This window comes from Pempheris klunzingeri, chromosome 2 (assembly GCF_042242105.1).
Source record: "Pempheris klunzingeri isolate RE-2024b chromosome 2, fPemKlu1.hap1, whole genome shotgun sequence".
Classification (NCBI taxonomy): domain Eukaryota; kingdom Metazoa; phylum Chordata; class Actinopteri; order Acropomatiformes; family Pempheridae; genus Pempheris; species Pempheris klunzingeri.
Genome location: NC_092013.1, coordinates 18755331 through 18773594, shown reverse-complemented (window position 1 = coordinate 18773594; position 18264 = coordinate 18755331). Strand labels below are relative to the sequence as shown.

The window sequence follows — 18264 nt, the reverse complement described above, 5'->3', positions numbered from 1 at the left end:
ATATAAAACAGATAAAATACAAAAAACACAAAAACTCATGTATCAAATACACTTGGCGATAAAGGGTTAATACCTGCAAAGCTAGCTCAGCATCAGCCTCAGTTGTACTTTGTGTTTAGTGCTACTTAGCAAATGTTGAGATGAACATAATAATCAATACCCTCTAAACATCAGCAAGTTAGCATTGTCTTTATGCGCTTGATTAAGTTAGCATTTAGCGGAAATCTCTGCTGTGCCTATGGATCCTCACGTTTTTGTCTGTCGACTAATTGACTGGTGAATGTTTCAGCTCTTCTTCAAATTGTGGCTGATTATCATCTAATTATCATCTCATCTCATTAAAACAAAATCTTGTTTTAGTGCTGCACATCAGTATCTGCCAAAAGCATGACAGGTTCAAGGTGTATATATTCCCAGCTGGTATATGTTTATAATTCAAACATCTGTGGTGTTATAAAGCAAAAGTGAGAAGACAGTGAGCAGCTCGAAGTCAGACATACTGCAAAGTACACCGTGCTCAATGATTTCCCAGCAAACAGGGGGAATATTATTATTCATGATGGCATACTGCTGGCATAAGGATTCTCAGACATTTTCTTGAATATTAATCTAAAAGATTGAAAGATGCAGTTTGTAGTACTCTCACTCTAAGCATAACTCTAAAAATACTCTGGGAGGTGAATGTTGTTCCTTGTTGTTTTGCCCTTTAAAAGTAGAACACAAGTAACTTTTTGACTTGCCCTCTGATGTGGGAGGCACTATAACACGCAAACACACACACGCACACACACACCCACACACCCACACACACCCACAGAAATTAAGGTGTTCCTGTGTGAATATTTGCACATTACTGTCATTCAATTAGCAGTTAGCAGGGTCTCACCAGATGAAACAACAAGGGGCTTACCACACACAATCTTCCAAACAATACAATTCTAATATTTTGGTGAAGTGTGAATTTTCCGATGCTTGGAGCTGCAGCTGAAAACAAAGTGCTTGCTGTTTGGGGAGCCACAATTTAATTTTCACCTCCATGTGACAATCCTCAGAAATCATGGGTGTGAGAGAGCATATGGAAATGGTTCTGTCTTGCTACTCTTGCAGCAGCAGGCTGTAGACATACATTCACACACTGGGTTAAGCCACGTTATTTGGTCACAACATTATCAGTGGAAAACATTTTCTGGTGATGCCTTCCAGCATATTTCTACTGGCTTCAACACGTTAGATCAAACTGCAAATGCATTTACAAGAATCGTTATCCTGATTATTGTTGTATTGATCATTGTTATGTATACCAAATCTATTTTACATTTGTTCTGAGCTAATTTCCCCTTCTTATTGTGAAAGACAATTTACAGCATGATAAGATACAAATAGAAGGATTTAATTGCAGGAGCAGCTTTGAAAGGGAACGTCACTGGAGGGATAAAAGTTTTTAGACACACAAAGTTTAACAGAGTTAAAGAAAATAAATCAATGTATATGCAGCAGAAATAAAAATGTGAAGCAAAGTGAAGCCTTATCAAAGCAATGAGCATGCTGTGGTGTTGTGGGTGTCACTATGAGGGTTATTGGTGAGTGAACACACAAAGGGGAATCTGGACAACAGAAGGCAGGTACTTATGGTTTGATGCTTAAGCTGCTAGGATGAAAGGCCACACTTGACTGGCCAGCTGTAGGTTCAAAGACCCATTGACAAACAAAATAAGGCCCTACGTGTCAATGAGCAACACTGGAGTACACAGGCGTGTACATGTGCACACACATGCATCACATACTCACTACTGTCTAGGTAAAGCAATGACATCTTCACATTTTCTCAGTTTTGAATGCAATGATCTTATCTGATTAATACGGACACAAATACATTATTTCAGGTGTCATTGCTGATCTAAATTTGCATGAACAGGGTCAGCCTCCAGCAATGTCTTAATGGACTATAAAGACAAATCAATCATCAACAGAATTTAGCTTCTCATTTCAGGTTATCCATCGATTAAACATCTGATGGTGTCTTTCAGTCTTTTAAGTCTGAAAATCTGTTTCTTGACATTGTGTCTTTGACACGTTTAGGGCTGAAAATTACAATCTGGTGAATTTCTGGTGAAAAAATTAAACATATTGTGAGGCAGACTGAAACCACAACTGCACAACACGTGCACAACTTGATACAACTAAATAACACAAGAGGTATTTCCAGATACCAACTAGTTGATTGAAGACGGTCTGTGATGGCTATGAAGAATCTGAAGATGAACCATCTCAGACGTGAATAAATTAATTTACTGTAATTTTAAACATTGGGAGAGTCAGTCTTCATAAAGCATGGAATTGCTGCATTTAATGCTATTTTCTCAGTGTATCAAACTGTATGGTACAAGGGTCTTAGGTGGCAAAAGGCTAAAGCACTCAGGATCAGAGTTCAGTTCATGATAGCCGTTGCAGTAATAGTGTATGTGGTAGCATATGTTTTGTACCTTTTGTTCTATCTTCTTCATTCCCCGTTAAGTTTGTCTCTTATTGCATTAATCATACAACTAGTCCCTCAGAATACTTTATTGTAATTCTTTGAGTAATAAACCTCATGTGGAGAGTAACTGCGGTTTTAGAAAACGTTGTGAAATTAAGATAACTAGGTTATCATTTTTTTCTAAACTGAAAAATCTTATCCTTCACCTTTAAAATGAGTTTGAAGGTCAATCCCAAGTACAGCCCAAGACCTGACTGCCCAGTGAGCTAATGCCTTAGCATTGTGGCCCCAAAGTTACTGAGAAGTGTGATGCACATTTGCACGTCCCTCTCCTTCTTCCCACAGAAATATGACAAGGGCCTCGACAAAGAGAAATTGCACCAAAAGGAAGTAACAGAAACACTCTCTGGTACAGTTCATGCTGCAAGTCATTAGTACAAGTAGGATATATTAAGGCTAAGAAACATATCTCTTATACAACTGTGGTACAGTAAATTTGAAGCATATTTTCAGTGTGTCTTGAAAAGACATCCACCTCGGACAGCTATCCATCACCAACCCTCAACACACTATGAACAAGCATCCTAGCACCTGTCAAGTGGAAAGGCTCTGTGGTTCTTTCGCCTTCTGCCCTCAGATTGATAGGAAGTGAAAAGCAGGAGCTGCCAGGGTTATAATTCCTGACACTACCAGCAGGACTATAAAACTAGCTGCTCCCAGACATGCAGAGAAAGAGAGAACAACTGGAGTTGTCCAAGAGGGGGCCTGTGGGGTGTCAAGATGTCTGATTTATTGATGTGACTTCATAGTGAGGTGAAACGACACCATCATTTTTTTATCAACAATGTCACCGCTGGACATTAAAGATTAAAGAATACATGAGGCATGTACTGCAACTGTGGGGCCTGTTTACATCTACATTATGTATCCATTTTGAGAAAATATTAACTGAAAATAGTAACTTTTTTACCACTAATATAAAAAACATAAAATATAAACATTAACATTTTACAGACTTTAGACTTGAACTCAGGTCAGGTTTAAAGCAATATTAACTAAAACAATAAACTTAGTAGATATTATGTAATGTAAGATAAAGGTAACACTTCTTTTTAAAGAAATGGAAACATTAAAAAAAGACCAATCAAATAAAATAAAAAGTAAAATCAGGATAGTTTGCAGATAAAAGAATACGATAATGAGGGATTCAAAAGCTCTTTTCTTAATGAAGCCAAAATATTGTTTATTGCGCCTTAGTCACAAAAATGAGGACTGTGATCCAGGGAAACACAGGATACACCAATAGATGCGTCAGAGAGTAAGGAAGGAAGTCCATGAACTAGCCAGCTAGCCAGTCTGTTGTTTTTTCGTTCTACTGTTTGTATTGCTCATTCATGATGGATCAGAATTATTTATTGCTGTATTTACGTACACGTGAACCAACGGACCTAATTTATTACTATGATATTTCAATATTGATTTAGGATACTACAATGTGCCACTCTGACAAGTCAGCCACCAACTAATGCGTGCGGTAATGTTATTTCATTGTTACATGCTCATGAAATTATTTTTAGTAGGACTGGTTTGAACATGGATAACATGGATAACGGTTGTTAGCCACAGTAGGTGTAGGGGCAGTCAACTCATCTAATGGCAAGGTAGCAGTTTAACGTTATGCTAGCTATCATTAGAAAGGAAATGACATGACATTACTAAACATAGCATGAATAAATCCTAAATACATTACCTCGTCAGTCAGAGTCACGTCTGATAGATTTTCACCTTTCACCAGATCAGAGACCTATGTGGCTTGTAACTGACTTGCAATGTGCTTATAAAAGCTTCACTTGAACTTCGCCTTCAGACTTGACAACTTGTTATTATATTAAAAAAGGATTGTAAAATATCTTTAATCATCCAATGTTTTATATCGTCTGTTCTACTAAGCTAGATGGACTATGCAGGATGTGTCTGGATTTTTTAATGGTTGAATTTTTGTAATTCAAATTAACTCACATCATCTTTTCTCAAATGAAACTGTCACTTCACAAACTCAGTACTTGAGGACCTGAGCTTGATCGTCAGCATACCCTCCGTTTATTCCTCAGAATGATGTTAACTGACAAGGAAGCTCGGGCACAGAGCCCTCTAGCATACACAGGCCGTCCCTTGCTGGCTCTCTGTGGGAGGCAGCAGAGCCATGAGCATGGAACGACCCCCGCTGACTCCCAAATCAAAAAAGAGTCGAGGTTCTGACGGGTTCTACTCGCCACCTGGACCCCTGCTTGCCTGTGCCTCTGTTTCTGCTTTCCCGTGGCTGTGAGAGAGGGCATGAATTATTAACCCGGCTAAAATAAAAAGCTCTGCTTCGTCCAGGCCTCCTGTAGCCATGAATAATGGAAGAGCGAGCTCAACTACAGGCATTTGGTGAGTCAAACACTGGGCCATGATGGATGGCTAAGGGCCCACTGCCCCCCCCCATCACCTACCATCCACTTCAGGTCTACCACACCCTGAAACCCAAAACACACGTCCAGATAACCTCTATTAATCTTTGGAAGTGCTACAGCTTGAGTCCTCCTGCCCTTCTTTAGCACATCCCGCTCGACGACCTGGCTTCCTGAAGGGATTTTTGTTTGTTTGTCTTTCTCCTGGCTTTGCTTGCCTTTGTTTTTCTGCTCACTGGTACTTTTACCTTTTTGTCATTTGCAAGCCCACTTTTTTCAAAGGCAGGATCCCATCTACACTTGATCTCTCTTACCCTTAATGCTAAAACCATGAGTATAAGATGGATACATGTCGGATGGTTGGATTTCTGCTCAGTTACCCTGAAGCTGTATTTTCCAATTTATACGGTGAACTCACAGGAGTACAATCAATTAAAGAAGTGATAATTGTTTTTCCAAGTTCTCATGTGCTGTATGTCTCCGTATTTTTCTGATCTTATTACTAACATGTATTATTCATTATTATTAGTTAAGTCAATCAACCTGACTTATGTTCTTTCAACCCTATAATTTCTGATTTTTGTGGAATTATGCAGTAGGTCCATGTCGAAACAAGACAAATGTCTTGTTGCATATATTCCTGTGACACATCATGCATATTCATGAATAATTTTGACACTAAATATTCTGTTTTGTAGTTAGGCTGCATCTTAAAACAAGCTTAGATCTCAGCTTGTAATGAAAACCCTGCAAATATTTAATTATTTCTGACGAGAGAGCTATGGTATCATAGAATAGGCATCAAACTACACTGTATTTATGAGCGCTAATCACTTTCCCATCAAACGTGTCAAATTTCTGTAGAAAAACGTGGTTTAATCACAGGCTTGCCAAAAAAAAATCATCATAAACGTCATACAGGACAATATTGACTTGTTAACGCATTAAATGGACAATAAATGTACACTATGTTGAGACATGATATTCGTTATCACATCATTCACAAAAGCCTTGTCTTTTACACACTCAGTATTTATGGCGTTTGAACGCGTGTCGCATATCTGCAGGAAATTTCTATCCCATCGTTAAAGGTCCTCTGTAAGACATCTCAGCCTCTCAGCTCCTGCAGCCACTGAATGACAACATCTCTCAGCTTTTGTGCTACTGTCTTAGCTCACTATAAGCTCTGACTTTCAGCTCAGTTTCATCATGCTACAGGTTCGGTCACTGAGCAAGTGGCAGACTGACATGCACTAACAGCTGTCCCAACGGCCAAAACACAGGACAGAGAAGCTCAGCACGCCTAGTTAGTGTAACTTTGTTGCCATTGCTCCACTGTGACTTTACATACTGTGATGGAACTTTGTTTCTTTAACCTCTGCACACAGATCCCCAGATCACGTTCAGGTCGAAGGGTTGCATTCAGGCCAACTGTTTAGCTATCTATTTGTGTTGGCTGGTGCCTTCCAGATAAAGAGTAGTGCTCCGTTGTCAGCGTTACCAATGTCGCAGGTGATAGCTCTGCTGTGCGCCAGATTCTGAACGATAGAAACCTGGAGATTCATACAGTGTGAACGGGGGTTACTTCAGTGGTCATGGTTCCCTTGTTTAGATTTCAGATTAAATGGACTATCAACACATATCTGAAGTACATGCAGAATGACCACATTTTAGACTTAGACTTAGACTTTATTGTCATTCAGGTTATACACCAAAAAACGAAATTACGAAGCAAAGGCTCAAAAATAGTGCAATTACAGTGGCTTGTGAAATAAAAAGTACACCATTAAAATATAGATTTTAATTTGGGCATTGGGTAATTTTGACACACCGAGCAGGGATTTAAAGACTGATCATGGGAAGCAATTCAGAATTCCTTCAGAACTGAGGAGGCATCAGTCAGTGTTCACACTGTGTAGATAATTTCTCTGCTCTCTCTCGCTCAGTTTAAGACATCAAGTCTCCAGTACGTTTTTCTCCATAGCCTGAGTTAAACAGATTCAACAATTTTCATCACACATAGTTAATAGTTTATCATGGTATAAGAAATTTCTGAATGTCGTATAAAGAACATTTAAATATGTAAAATCTATTAATTGATTCTACTGATCTAAATGCACTCTGCCCATGATAATCAGATATATTTAGCAGTTTAGCTTTAACAATCATGCTAAAATCATATATATATATACTACTGCAAAACCATAAAGGCAAAGACCCTGCTTTTCAGGTGGACTTGGTCCTGTTGCTTCTGTATCAGTGGGCAGGTTGACAGGATCTGAACCACTTCGGCAAACACATCAGAAACTGTTTCAACGAAACAACCTGGGTGTGATGAATTCTTTGGCTTTAATAGCAATGCATTGGAGTTGATGTCTTGGTTTCGGTTTGGGAGCACAGTGCTGCCTGTTCTCTCCACAGCTGTACAGATTTAGCTGAGGGGCTCTTAAAATTGCTGACTAACCGAGAGACTTGGTTCTACCAAATTAGCCACTTAAATAAAAATACGAAAAACTGACTGTCATTAGACTTCCACAACAAAATGTGAGATGTAGCTAAATAGATAGCTGAACTTAACTCACCCCTTTGTACTGTTGTAAGCCGATCGCTTCAAGAAACACTTCACTGACTCTCCCCTGTGAGTCATATCTTCCTGTTCTGCTGCCTCCTACTCTGCCTGCTCCGCTATGCTCTGAAGTTTATAAAATAAATCTTTTCCAGTGCTCTCTTTAGCTCTTGTTTCTTTCTTTTTCAAACACTTATTGATTCCTCCTCCATTATTCTAGGGTCACATTTTGTTACAACTATTATGCAGGGCCACGAATTTTGCAATCCTTTTTGTTGGCTTATTTCCATGACTTTTAAGAATGATAATTCAACAATATATACCATCTGCCCACAAGTAGCTTGTGAATTGAACTCACCTTGGTTGTCTTAACTTTGTTTCCTGTACTGCAGCTCCATCCTTTGAGATCTGGCAGCACTTTACACTCTTCCCCATCCATGCAGGGATGCATCTGGCACCACCACTTCTGTGCAACTATGGACGCTGATAGGAAAAAGGAAGAAGACATTAAAAAAAGGTAAAGGGGGAAGGGAGAGTGGGAGTGTACTGGAGGCAATTAAAAACATACTGTTTGAAAGTGTAGCATGGTACTGCCCTGGCTGAAGCCACAAGAAGTCCGGCCCCGATGTGTTTTCATGTCTGATTTACAGGGCGTGGGTCAGTGTCAATGTGAGTGTTGTGAAAAGCATGTGTGCAGTGTGTGGAGACTGGATGATTGTATGTAGGAGGGGTAATACAGCAGAGGTCAGCAAATCAAGGTCTTACGTTGCTCCGAGGAGGCCTACAGGGGAGAAACTGCTGAAAAGAAAATTGTCAAAATTGAGGAAGACCCTGTCAGAGCCATTACTGTGAAAGAAGGATCAATTCACCAATAACTGAGGCCATTTCAGACACGATATTAAATGACCTGGCCTTCTGTCTCCTCTGCTCAACACAAGGGCTGATGTAGTATCAACAACACACAAAGGGGTGAAGAAATAAACTGGTAATTTGATTTTGGGACACAACAGCAGGATCACGACAATCTCCACTCTGTATTTTTTCTTGTTGTTCATACAATAAACCTCTCATACCCAAATAATCACTGAAATAAACACCAGAGGCACAGTGACAGGTGTGACAGTTTTGCCCCACACCGCATTTCTACCCTAATCAGAAGTCAGTCTCAAATCATTACCAAAACTATAATGAGAAGTCTGGCATACCGTCTACACAAGATGGAGCAGCTCTTGTTGTTCCCGCCACCTGTCCAGGGAAGCAGGAGCATTTGACAGTCTGGGATCTCTCTTCGATCTTGTTCTTGTTGCAGCATCGGTGTGCAGCAATTACCTCACAGGTTCCCGCTTTCACATGAACTGAAAGCACAAACATTTACAATCGTTAGGATGAATGTGACGGCCCTCTGAAACAGTAATTCCACTTTTTATCATGTTTTTCACCCAAGCATTGGAGCAAAAAATAATAAGACTCTAGATTCATATGCTAGTAAACGTTGTTTGTGTCTTTTCTTTTTGCTTTTTGTTTAATAAGGCTTTTTTTCTTTTTTGTTCTATTTTTTTTTTCAAACAACTGTTCTCTTTCTGTCTTCCCTGTCTGTATCATTCAGCTGCAAGCCCATTTGTTTCTTCTGAAGACATGAGGTGCATCTTTGAAAAGGGTCACAAATGTTTAATTTTATTTCTAAAAAAAGACAAAGCAATTTTGTAAAACATCTTGGAACTGCATTTTTTTAGCAAATGTTCCTAAAAGAGTAGAAAGTGCATTTCCTGGGGACTATTTTCATCTGTGGATTAATACACATTATCGAATATTTACATCACCAGCATGAGTATGGAATTATAATAAATACAGAGCCCACTTTCACCATGCTGAAGGAGCATGACACTGGTTGACATCTGGCCTACTGATATGTTTTCAGTTGTTTTTTGACAGCAATGGAGGTCAATGTCACAGAGGAATAAAAAATCTTCTTATAGGATTTGTCGACAGTCTGTTGTAGTACTTGATACAAATTTAATGCATAAATGATGAGCGGGGATCTTGTATGACATTGTGACGTTAAATAGGACATACTCTTATTCAGTTTCTTGCCCAAAGTAAGATCAGAGGATCAATCTCACTTTTGTGTTTGTACGGTAAATATGAGGCTACCGCTAGAAGGCTGTTAGCATAGCATAGCACAAAGCCTAGACACAGGGGGAAACAGCTCGTCCGGTTGACGGCATTTGATTAATTTCTCAGGAAAGTCTTGTTTGAAACATTCAACGTTACGCAGTTGCTACTTGAAATCCAGGTCGACTCCCAGGTGGAGAAGCCTGTCTTTGAACCCCATTGCAGCCCCACCTGTCCACATCTCCTTGAGCAACATCCTTAATCCACTGACCCTGCAACCCAACCAGAGGACAAAAAGAGAATTTCTCCTTTGGGATAAGACTAATGCAGTTACATAACATCAAAAACACACATACTGCGAGAAAATTACTTGATTAACATCACTAAACTGATCATTTATGTGAAAGGACATTACAGTATCAATTACAAGCACACTGTTTTCACCGCTATGAAGTTGGATCAAACACCAATACTGCTCTCTATTTTATATTCATTACTTTTCTGCATTGACTCATCACCATTCTGGGCATGTTTGTGTATTTACATGTAACAATCAGGACTGGATGGGTGACAAAAAAAAAGCATTTGAAAAGTTTTGACATTCCTTTCAGATAAGCCTTAATTATGTCTGTAAAGATTTTCAATTTGGGACTTGACTTGAAAATAGATTGCAGCGAGCTTCCATCTTCCCATTAGCTAGCAATCCAGAAATCTCATCTACAACATTAAAAACATTTTGCTTCCAATCAATAAGGTGCTATTCACATTCCCACAAAAGGCAAGACAACAATTGCCGATTGAGTGCTTTTCACCAAGCAGAAACTTACTGATGCAAAAAGAGGTCAGGCTCCATGCCCTTGATGTGATTATCTGTAAGCCACCAGCACGCCCCCCGGTCAAAGTTAATTTCAAAAGTTGGAATAGCTTGGATAGAATATTCAAACTTTGTTTAAGAGATAGACACGCGTGGACAATGGGCAATCACCAGAGGTGCAACGAGCAAGGACAATCATTGTAAATCATCCGATTACAAAACAAAAATAGGCAAAACAAATAACATGTTTGCTGTTGGAGTCACTAATTTTCACTGGCAAACATAAAAATCACAAACTCCAGACTGCAATACAATACTATTTAATTACAATTGAATTAGCAGTCAAAAAACATTAAATGTCAAGGGGCAGATGTCACACTCAAAGCCTTTACAATATTCTCAACCTTGTCTGCCAGTCTTGCACAATGATGTGATTCACTGGATGTAGTTTTGCTCTATGTACACCCACTCTGCTGTGGTGTGTTCAGGAGGAAAGACAGCTACAGTGCGAGCGGTGGCTGGGTCTGGCCTGGGACTCTCAACTCATTAAGGTGCAGGAAGCGATTGGTTGGGGCTACCCGTGTGGAGAAAACTGCTGATTAAAACTGGAGCTTCGAGCAAAGGTCGCTGACTCTGAGGCTGGACCCAAAACCACCATGCAGTGTGGACACGATGAGGGGTCAGAGCGCAGGGGCACGGTGGTCAGCCCAAGCTGATAACAATCCATATGAGAAGAAACAGCCATGAACTGTCTGACTACTGTTGTTACTCTATACCAAATATGGAGACTGTGAAGCAATGGAGCAGAGAGAGGGTATTAAAAAAATAGGGGAAATAACTAAACTGACTTAATCAGATGGAAAACTGTAATTCAGAAATGAAAGGAAATGCATTAATTATTAATAATTTTTCTGCCAAGAGTTGGATGAGTAGATTGATATCATCCAAATCATGTGACTGTTAACTCAGTGTAGCATAACCCACTAAAAACCATGACATACCTTTTTTACACTTTGGTTTTTGTACACATTAAACAAAGGAGATAACATGTGTGAACTAATCAGCTTTAGAGGTGCTGGTTGGTTGTTTTTGTTACCACTGGACAGGGCCGGTTTTCCCGTGAAAGTATTTGTAAAAATGTTGAACTATTAGTGAAATTAGATGTTGCATGCAGAATAGCACACTAGTTTCTTTCCTGTCTTTATAATGACACATAGATTCTTCTACTGTTTTTCACTGTATCGGCACAATGTTTGTGCAAATTATGGAGGTAGATATAAATCTTACTATTACTTTTCTGTATTATTATTCATTGTTGTTCTGATTTTGTACATATATTGAATGTATAAGCTATAAGCTGATAAGCTATCATGGCTACTAAAGGGTTCTGGACGGTCCTTTCATTGGGGAAAAAAGCTATATTATTTATATTTACTTATGAATTAACTAGAAGTGTGCACATTTCCACTATTTCTTTCTCATATCTTTTCTGTCAAATGTACAAGAAAGCATAGATTCCAGAGCTGCAGCTCTGAGCAGGTAAGAGGTCAATATTTTGCTCAAGGACACTTTGACAGCTGGGGGGGGGGGGCACTGAACCTTTGATTCTCTGGTTGTAAAAGGGTCTGTCTAACCACCAGGGTCACCCTGTTCACAGTACAAACTGTGCTCTTTATATGGCATCAATTGGAGCAACTGAGTGTGAGATCCATGAAGTGTAACGCATATTTGTCGGACAGAGGCTTCCTGTTTTTTCCATGTGCTCCATGTGTGTGCATGTGTGTATCAAGGCTGCTGTGTAAATGGCTCTCACAGCACCTGTGATCAATATGTGTCTATTAAAGCACTTAGGACTGTCATCAGTTAGAGTCACCAGGCACCACCATCAGCAAGAGAGAGAGATGAGAGACAAAGAAAGGTGAAAGGACAGAAACCACTAATGAGAACTGGCATAAGGCCAATCCTTCTGCCAGTCAATACCACTCTGAAGCAAAGCACGCTGCTTTACAATCGTATTCATCGATCCCTGATTGGTAATCAATATGCAACCAGAACCTGAAGAAAGCTGGAGGGGGGGGAAAAGAGGCAAACTCACCTTGCTCCAGGACATGAGACCCCTCACTGTCAGTTTACTGGTACAGCAAACGTAAACATTTTGTTTTAGAGGACTCAGCATTGTTTATTTCCCATAGCCACAATCTTCATCTAACCATAACCATAATGTAGACGCCGTTTAGCAAGAAAGAGTTTTTACAGCTTAAGTAATGAAAATTAAGACTGTTGTCATCAAACATGATCAACGTTCTTCTCTGACAATAGAGTTTGTTCATCCATATACGTGTTTTTCCTTCTCTGCTCTCCACAAAGGGGTTAAACAAGTGGCAGCCTTGTTGTGACAACTGATGTAAAACACAATAAAGGATTAAAGTTACCTGGATAATGTATTCTCTAAATAGAAGCTTTGAATAAAAGAGAAATTTGAGGAAATTAATTTACCAAACATGACAACAAGACAGCACATGAACACCTACATGTGATCGAACAACAGAAACAAAGGAGCTACATTGGCTGTGTTTAGAAATCTTATACATGTTTGGTCAAAATATTAAACATATCAATCAGAAACTATAATGTCTGTCAAAGCATAGGGTTGGCATTAGACAAAATCTGTTTGATAAATGGTAAAAACAAAAAAAGAAACATATATGGCTATTGTATGTGAAGTGTAACAGCAGGGATATCAAAACCAGAAGATGAACCTAAACTTAACCAGCGCTGGTTTAATGAAACTGGCAGAAAAATTTGTTTGTTTCTGACAAGCAGCCAGTCATCCCATTTATAAAACAAAAGTGTGTCAAACACTGTGAACTACAAAGCACTGTGCATTAGTTCACAGTGAATGGCGTGGAACATCTAAAAGTAGAAAATATAAACCTGCATTTACTTTAATAAGGGTTCCGTGTTTGGATCCATTTGTATGATGGCATAAAAAGAGGAGTTGACAGACACACTCTCCTTTCAATATGTTTATTTTACCTGTCACACCGCTTGCTGCACTCACTTTGACCTGATATCATGTGTGCCATGCAGGGGTTAGCTAATGTGACGACAAAAGGCAGGCAGGGAAAAGAGAACCATTTCCCATGTGTTTATTTATAAAATGAGTAAATTTGTACTCTTAACTGTACATTCAGTAGAAGCTTTGATTTCACAAACAAACTAGTTATATGCCTCTGCCAAGCAGTCCAGTAGCAGTTTACAATAATACAATTTACAGCATGTAGTGAGGACATTGAGCAAATTAAATTAAGGCTGTGATGTGTATTCTTTGTCAAAATGTGGATTAGTTAGCACTAGATTGACGTGTATGATTCCAGTGACTATTTTTCATTGACAAACATACTGTCTTCAGTCAGAGAACATTTTTACAGAGGAGCACAGAGGACTGATCGAGTGTTTCACCACACGGTGCAATGCCAATCACCTGAAGCCTTGTATCACCAAAACCAATGAGTTTGTGGAGGACTGCCAGACAAACAGGAGGCCCCCTGTCCTGGTTGTCATCCAGGGAGAGGAAGTGAAGAGGGTGGACTCATACGAGAAGCTTTCAGATTCACACCACTGAAGCCCTCTTCAGTAAGAGGTAGAGCCATACCATCAACACAGTTTCATGGTCGGTACCCAAGATTAGTGTCACCAATTCAGCATCCGACCACATGTGAAGTATGGTTACAAACTCCCCTCCTGTTCCTGAGCTATGGCTTTGACGTTGACCTTTCACCTTTTGGACATAAATATCATCACTTCATCATTTTATCCTATTAGACATTTGTGTGAAATGTTGTCATAATGATTGTATGAATTCTTGAGTCATGGCCAAAAACATGTTTTGTGAGGTCACAGTTACCTTTGACCTTTGACCTCTGGCCAACAAATTCTAACCTGTTCATCCTCAAGTCCAAGTGGATGTTTGTGCCATAGTTGAAGAAATTCCCTCAAGACGTTTCTCAGATGTTCCTTTCACAAGAATGAGATGTACGGGCAACCCAAAAACACAAAGGCATAAAACATATCTGTGAGAGACATCTGTGAATTAAACAGGGAACAGAGGAAACTATCCGTTTAAATCTGCAGCCACAGTAAAATACTATTAAAGACATTTGAGTGGATTATAAATACTTTTTGTTAGACAATGAGATTTTTGCAATTAAAAAGTACACCATCTACTATAGATCCAAGGGCAATCTGACACTAAACATTTTGAAGCTGACCTCTGCAAAAGTGTGCTTATATAGGCCTAATATACATTGAAAGTAGGATGTAATTTGTCCTATAGCTCAAAATAAATCATGTCCCAGCTCAGAAAGCCCTTGAGAAATTCCACTGGAGACTGAACCTTATGGGGCATCGCTGTATATTCATTTCTGTACTGAAACTGGTTGCCAGTGACTGTGTAAACTGCTCTCCTGTTGTCCTTATCAAAGTACTATCATACAGTTAGAACGAAGCCACAGGTTGCTTTCAGCTTCTACAGCAATCAAACAATTGATCTAACATGCAGGTGGGGAGGCATCAAGAACAACACACTGTTCCAACTGTCAGCATGGCTGGCTGCATCAGCCTCACCTGGCCAGTCAAGCACAAGGTACAGTAATAGAAGCACAACAGGGGTTACATGAAAAACAAAAGCGCAGCGTTCGTTCTAATGCTGACGCAGAGAATTCACGGGCCGCAACGAGCCAGAATCAGAAACTATTCAGGGGCCAAGTATAATCCAGAGGATTTGTCAGGTACTCTTTAAAAAAAAAAAAAACTGTTTTAACCAAATGTCTATTACTAGCCTACTATTAAGTCCTAAAAAGAGTCTGTCATTGGGGTGAAGTCATGTATGAATTCCTAGAATACAGTAATTTTCTTTGTGCACCCATTTTGGTATGCAACAACTGAAAATAATATGTTAGAAAACTCAGTACGAGACTAAATATTTTAGTAAGCCAGATGGTAAAACACCATAGATAATAAAAGCACAAGAAAAAAGCACTACTTAATGAAAAGAACTATTTAATATTATTCAGCACTCATTAAAGTTGAGATCTGAAATTTAAAAACTATAAAGGACAAAGCAAAGCATTTAGTGTTACTGTTGCAAACCTTTTTCATCTCGCTGTTGCTGGTATGCGGTGTGAAGTTAATGTAAATCAATCAATCAATTAAAGAAGTGACAAAACTGGATGGCGTCAGGTACAACTTGAAAAACCCAATCAACACTTCTCAGTAGCAGGAGTCCATATCTATGCACAGTAAATGAGCTCCTCCACTGCATAGATGATATTCGATATAAATGAATACATGTCACTGGATAAATAGCAAAAAATTGCAGTATGGAAGTGTCTCATCACTATCGGTATTAATTCATACAAAGACTATAGTGTAAAAACACCAATTTGTGATTTTACCCATTTTTTGGCTGACAGCAGTGCCTTCATAGTCAGACCAACACCATGAAGTTGCCAGGCAACTAGCAGACACTACAGGAAGATACTGTCTCTACCCAAAAAATAGTCCTGCACATATTCCCCTAAGAAACTTTTTTCATAGGGGAACAGTTTTTGCACAGATGAAAACAAACAAGACTCAACTTTATAATTAGTGATCTTAAGAGATGCTGGTACATGGATTGTGTTACCTTTGGACAGAGTCAAGCAAACTATTTCCCATTGATTCCAATCTTTATGCTAAGCTAAGATAAATGGCCTCCGCTTCATATTCAACGTACAAATATGAGAGCGGCATCAATGTCCTCAATGTACGTCCCCACTTTGATTCTAGCCAGGAACCTTTCTTGTATGTTGTACTGTCTCTGCTCCCATTCCTGTGTGTATCTCTACTGCTACCATCAAATAAAGGCAAAATGCAAAAATCTTAAAATAAACATTGGCCAATGTCACTGACAGAAATATCAATAGTTTTCCATATATATTTTCATCAAGGTGCTCAATGTACATACAGGTTTGAGTTCAGCGGCTGTCCACCGATCATCAGTTCACTCCTGATGGCAGGGTTGGCAACCTCCCATCAGTGTATGAATGGTGTGTGTGAATGGGTAAATGTGAATGTTGTGTTAAAACGCTTTGAGTGGTCGAAAGACTAGAAAGGCGCCAAACAAGTACAGTCCATTTACCAAAAAGATACTGTGCCACGTGACAAGTAAGAAATGATACAAAATCCTTAACATCAATGGCCTGTTACATAAATTCACACAGGAAAATATTCAGAATGGTTTTATTCAAATGGTTAGCCACACCATGCTGATGCTACACTTCACTAACATCAGAGCAACTAAACTACTGATAAGGGCAAATTTTTAATGCACAATATCATGATTTTTATACTTATATGCATGACAATTTTTTTAATGACTGTGTTTGAAAACACAGAGGAATCAATCCGTAGTGAATCATAGACAGGATTTATACTGCAATCAGCTGTGTTCACTCCAGTACATCTTCATGCCTACTCAGGGAGCCCAGATTGTGAGGAAGGAAAAACATAATTACTGAAGTACATTACGACTTAAACCTTTAAATAATTAAACCAATTACACAGCAAATTAACAGCAAGTCCCTTATAAAACACGCACTAATCAAGAATCTGGTCATCTAAAGTGCAGAGATCAAACAAGCACACTTGACAGACCTTGGTAACCAACCTCAGGAGGCCGGCTCGAGTGTCCAAAAACGTTCAGTCGAATTAACGTCAAATCAGTTGCTATTTCTTGACTGCCTTGTTGACATGAACAGATGTATTGGCATGACAGGAAACAAACTTCTTTATCCACTGAGGCATGAAGCAACAAGTCCGGCTTCAGTAGGCTTTCACCACAGAAGGACAGAGTGCAAAATATACAGTGTGTATTTTCTGTTTCAATCCCGCCTCATGCAGCGTGCTGCCAGACAGCCTTTTTCAGTCTGCAAATGCAGAGGCAGATCAAAACACTGAAAACAGAGTCACGTCCTGGCCACAGGCCCAGACCGCAGAAACAGCAGCAGCCATAAAAACAGAGGTTGTAGGCCATACAATAGAGACACCCCATGAATTCGTAATTCAAATCATACTGTTTGCTCCAGATGCCGATAACCCATTTTGCTCAACTCAAAGCCTCTGCGAGCTGAACACAACTAACTGCAGCATATTTTCTAGGTAAAACTGAGCCTGTGATGCAAAAGATTCACAGCTGCCAGTATCATACAGCCAAAACACACGTGAGTAGGTATTAAAAATAGTTCCAGGTAAAACAATTACAACAGCCACATTAATAATTCTGCTAAAGTGGCAGCAAACACATCAGAGACATGCTGAGGTATTGGTTCATGAAACATTCAATGCACTTACCTGGTGAGGAACACAAAGAGAACTCTCACAAGTCTAGTGTTTAATGCGATTACCATATTCAGAAAAGACTGACTGATTGCACCCAGCTGTAGGCCTACTGGACCAACCATGTATTTGCACTTAAAAGCACTTATATTTACCTGAATGGGACCTCATGTGGCTTCGCGAATGATGCCTGATATCTGTCCCGAGCTAAAAGGGAAGTAGCACCAAATTGTTTTAGCACTGCAAAACCTTTTGATGCTGTTGATCCATTTATGTGACTTTGGTGAACCAAACCTTCTGTTCCCATTTAATTGTAAGCATTAACGATGGTTTCTTTGACCATGACCGCAATCTTTCCTTAATTGTGACTAAGTAGTTTTCGCTGTCTAAACCTAACCTTAGTGGTGGTCAGCAGTTTCGAAAACCTTTATATGATCTATTTTGTCCTTTAGTTTGGAGGAGTTGGATG

The 18264-nt window shown here is 39.3% G+C and overlaps 1 protein-coding gene across 1 annotated transcript in view; it reads right to left on the bottom strand.

Annotated features, from left to right (window-relative positions):
• Positions 1–6365: 6365 nt before the first annotated feature.
• tafa3a (TAFA chemokine like family member 3a) overlaps positions 6366–18264 on the bottom strand; it is an 81574-nt gene continuing 69675 nt past the window's right edge. The window contains exons 3-5 of the mRNA XM_070837337.1: positions 8698–8847; positions 7851–7975; positions 6366–6479 (exon numbers count right to left, since the gene is read on the bottom strand). Coding sequence (XP_070693438.1) covers positions 6366–6479; positions 7851–7975; positions 8698–8847 — 389 coding nt within the window. The remainder of the gene's footprint in view (positions 6480–7850; positions 7976–8697; positions 8848–18264) is intronic.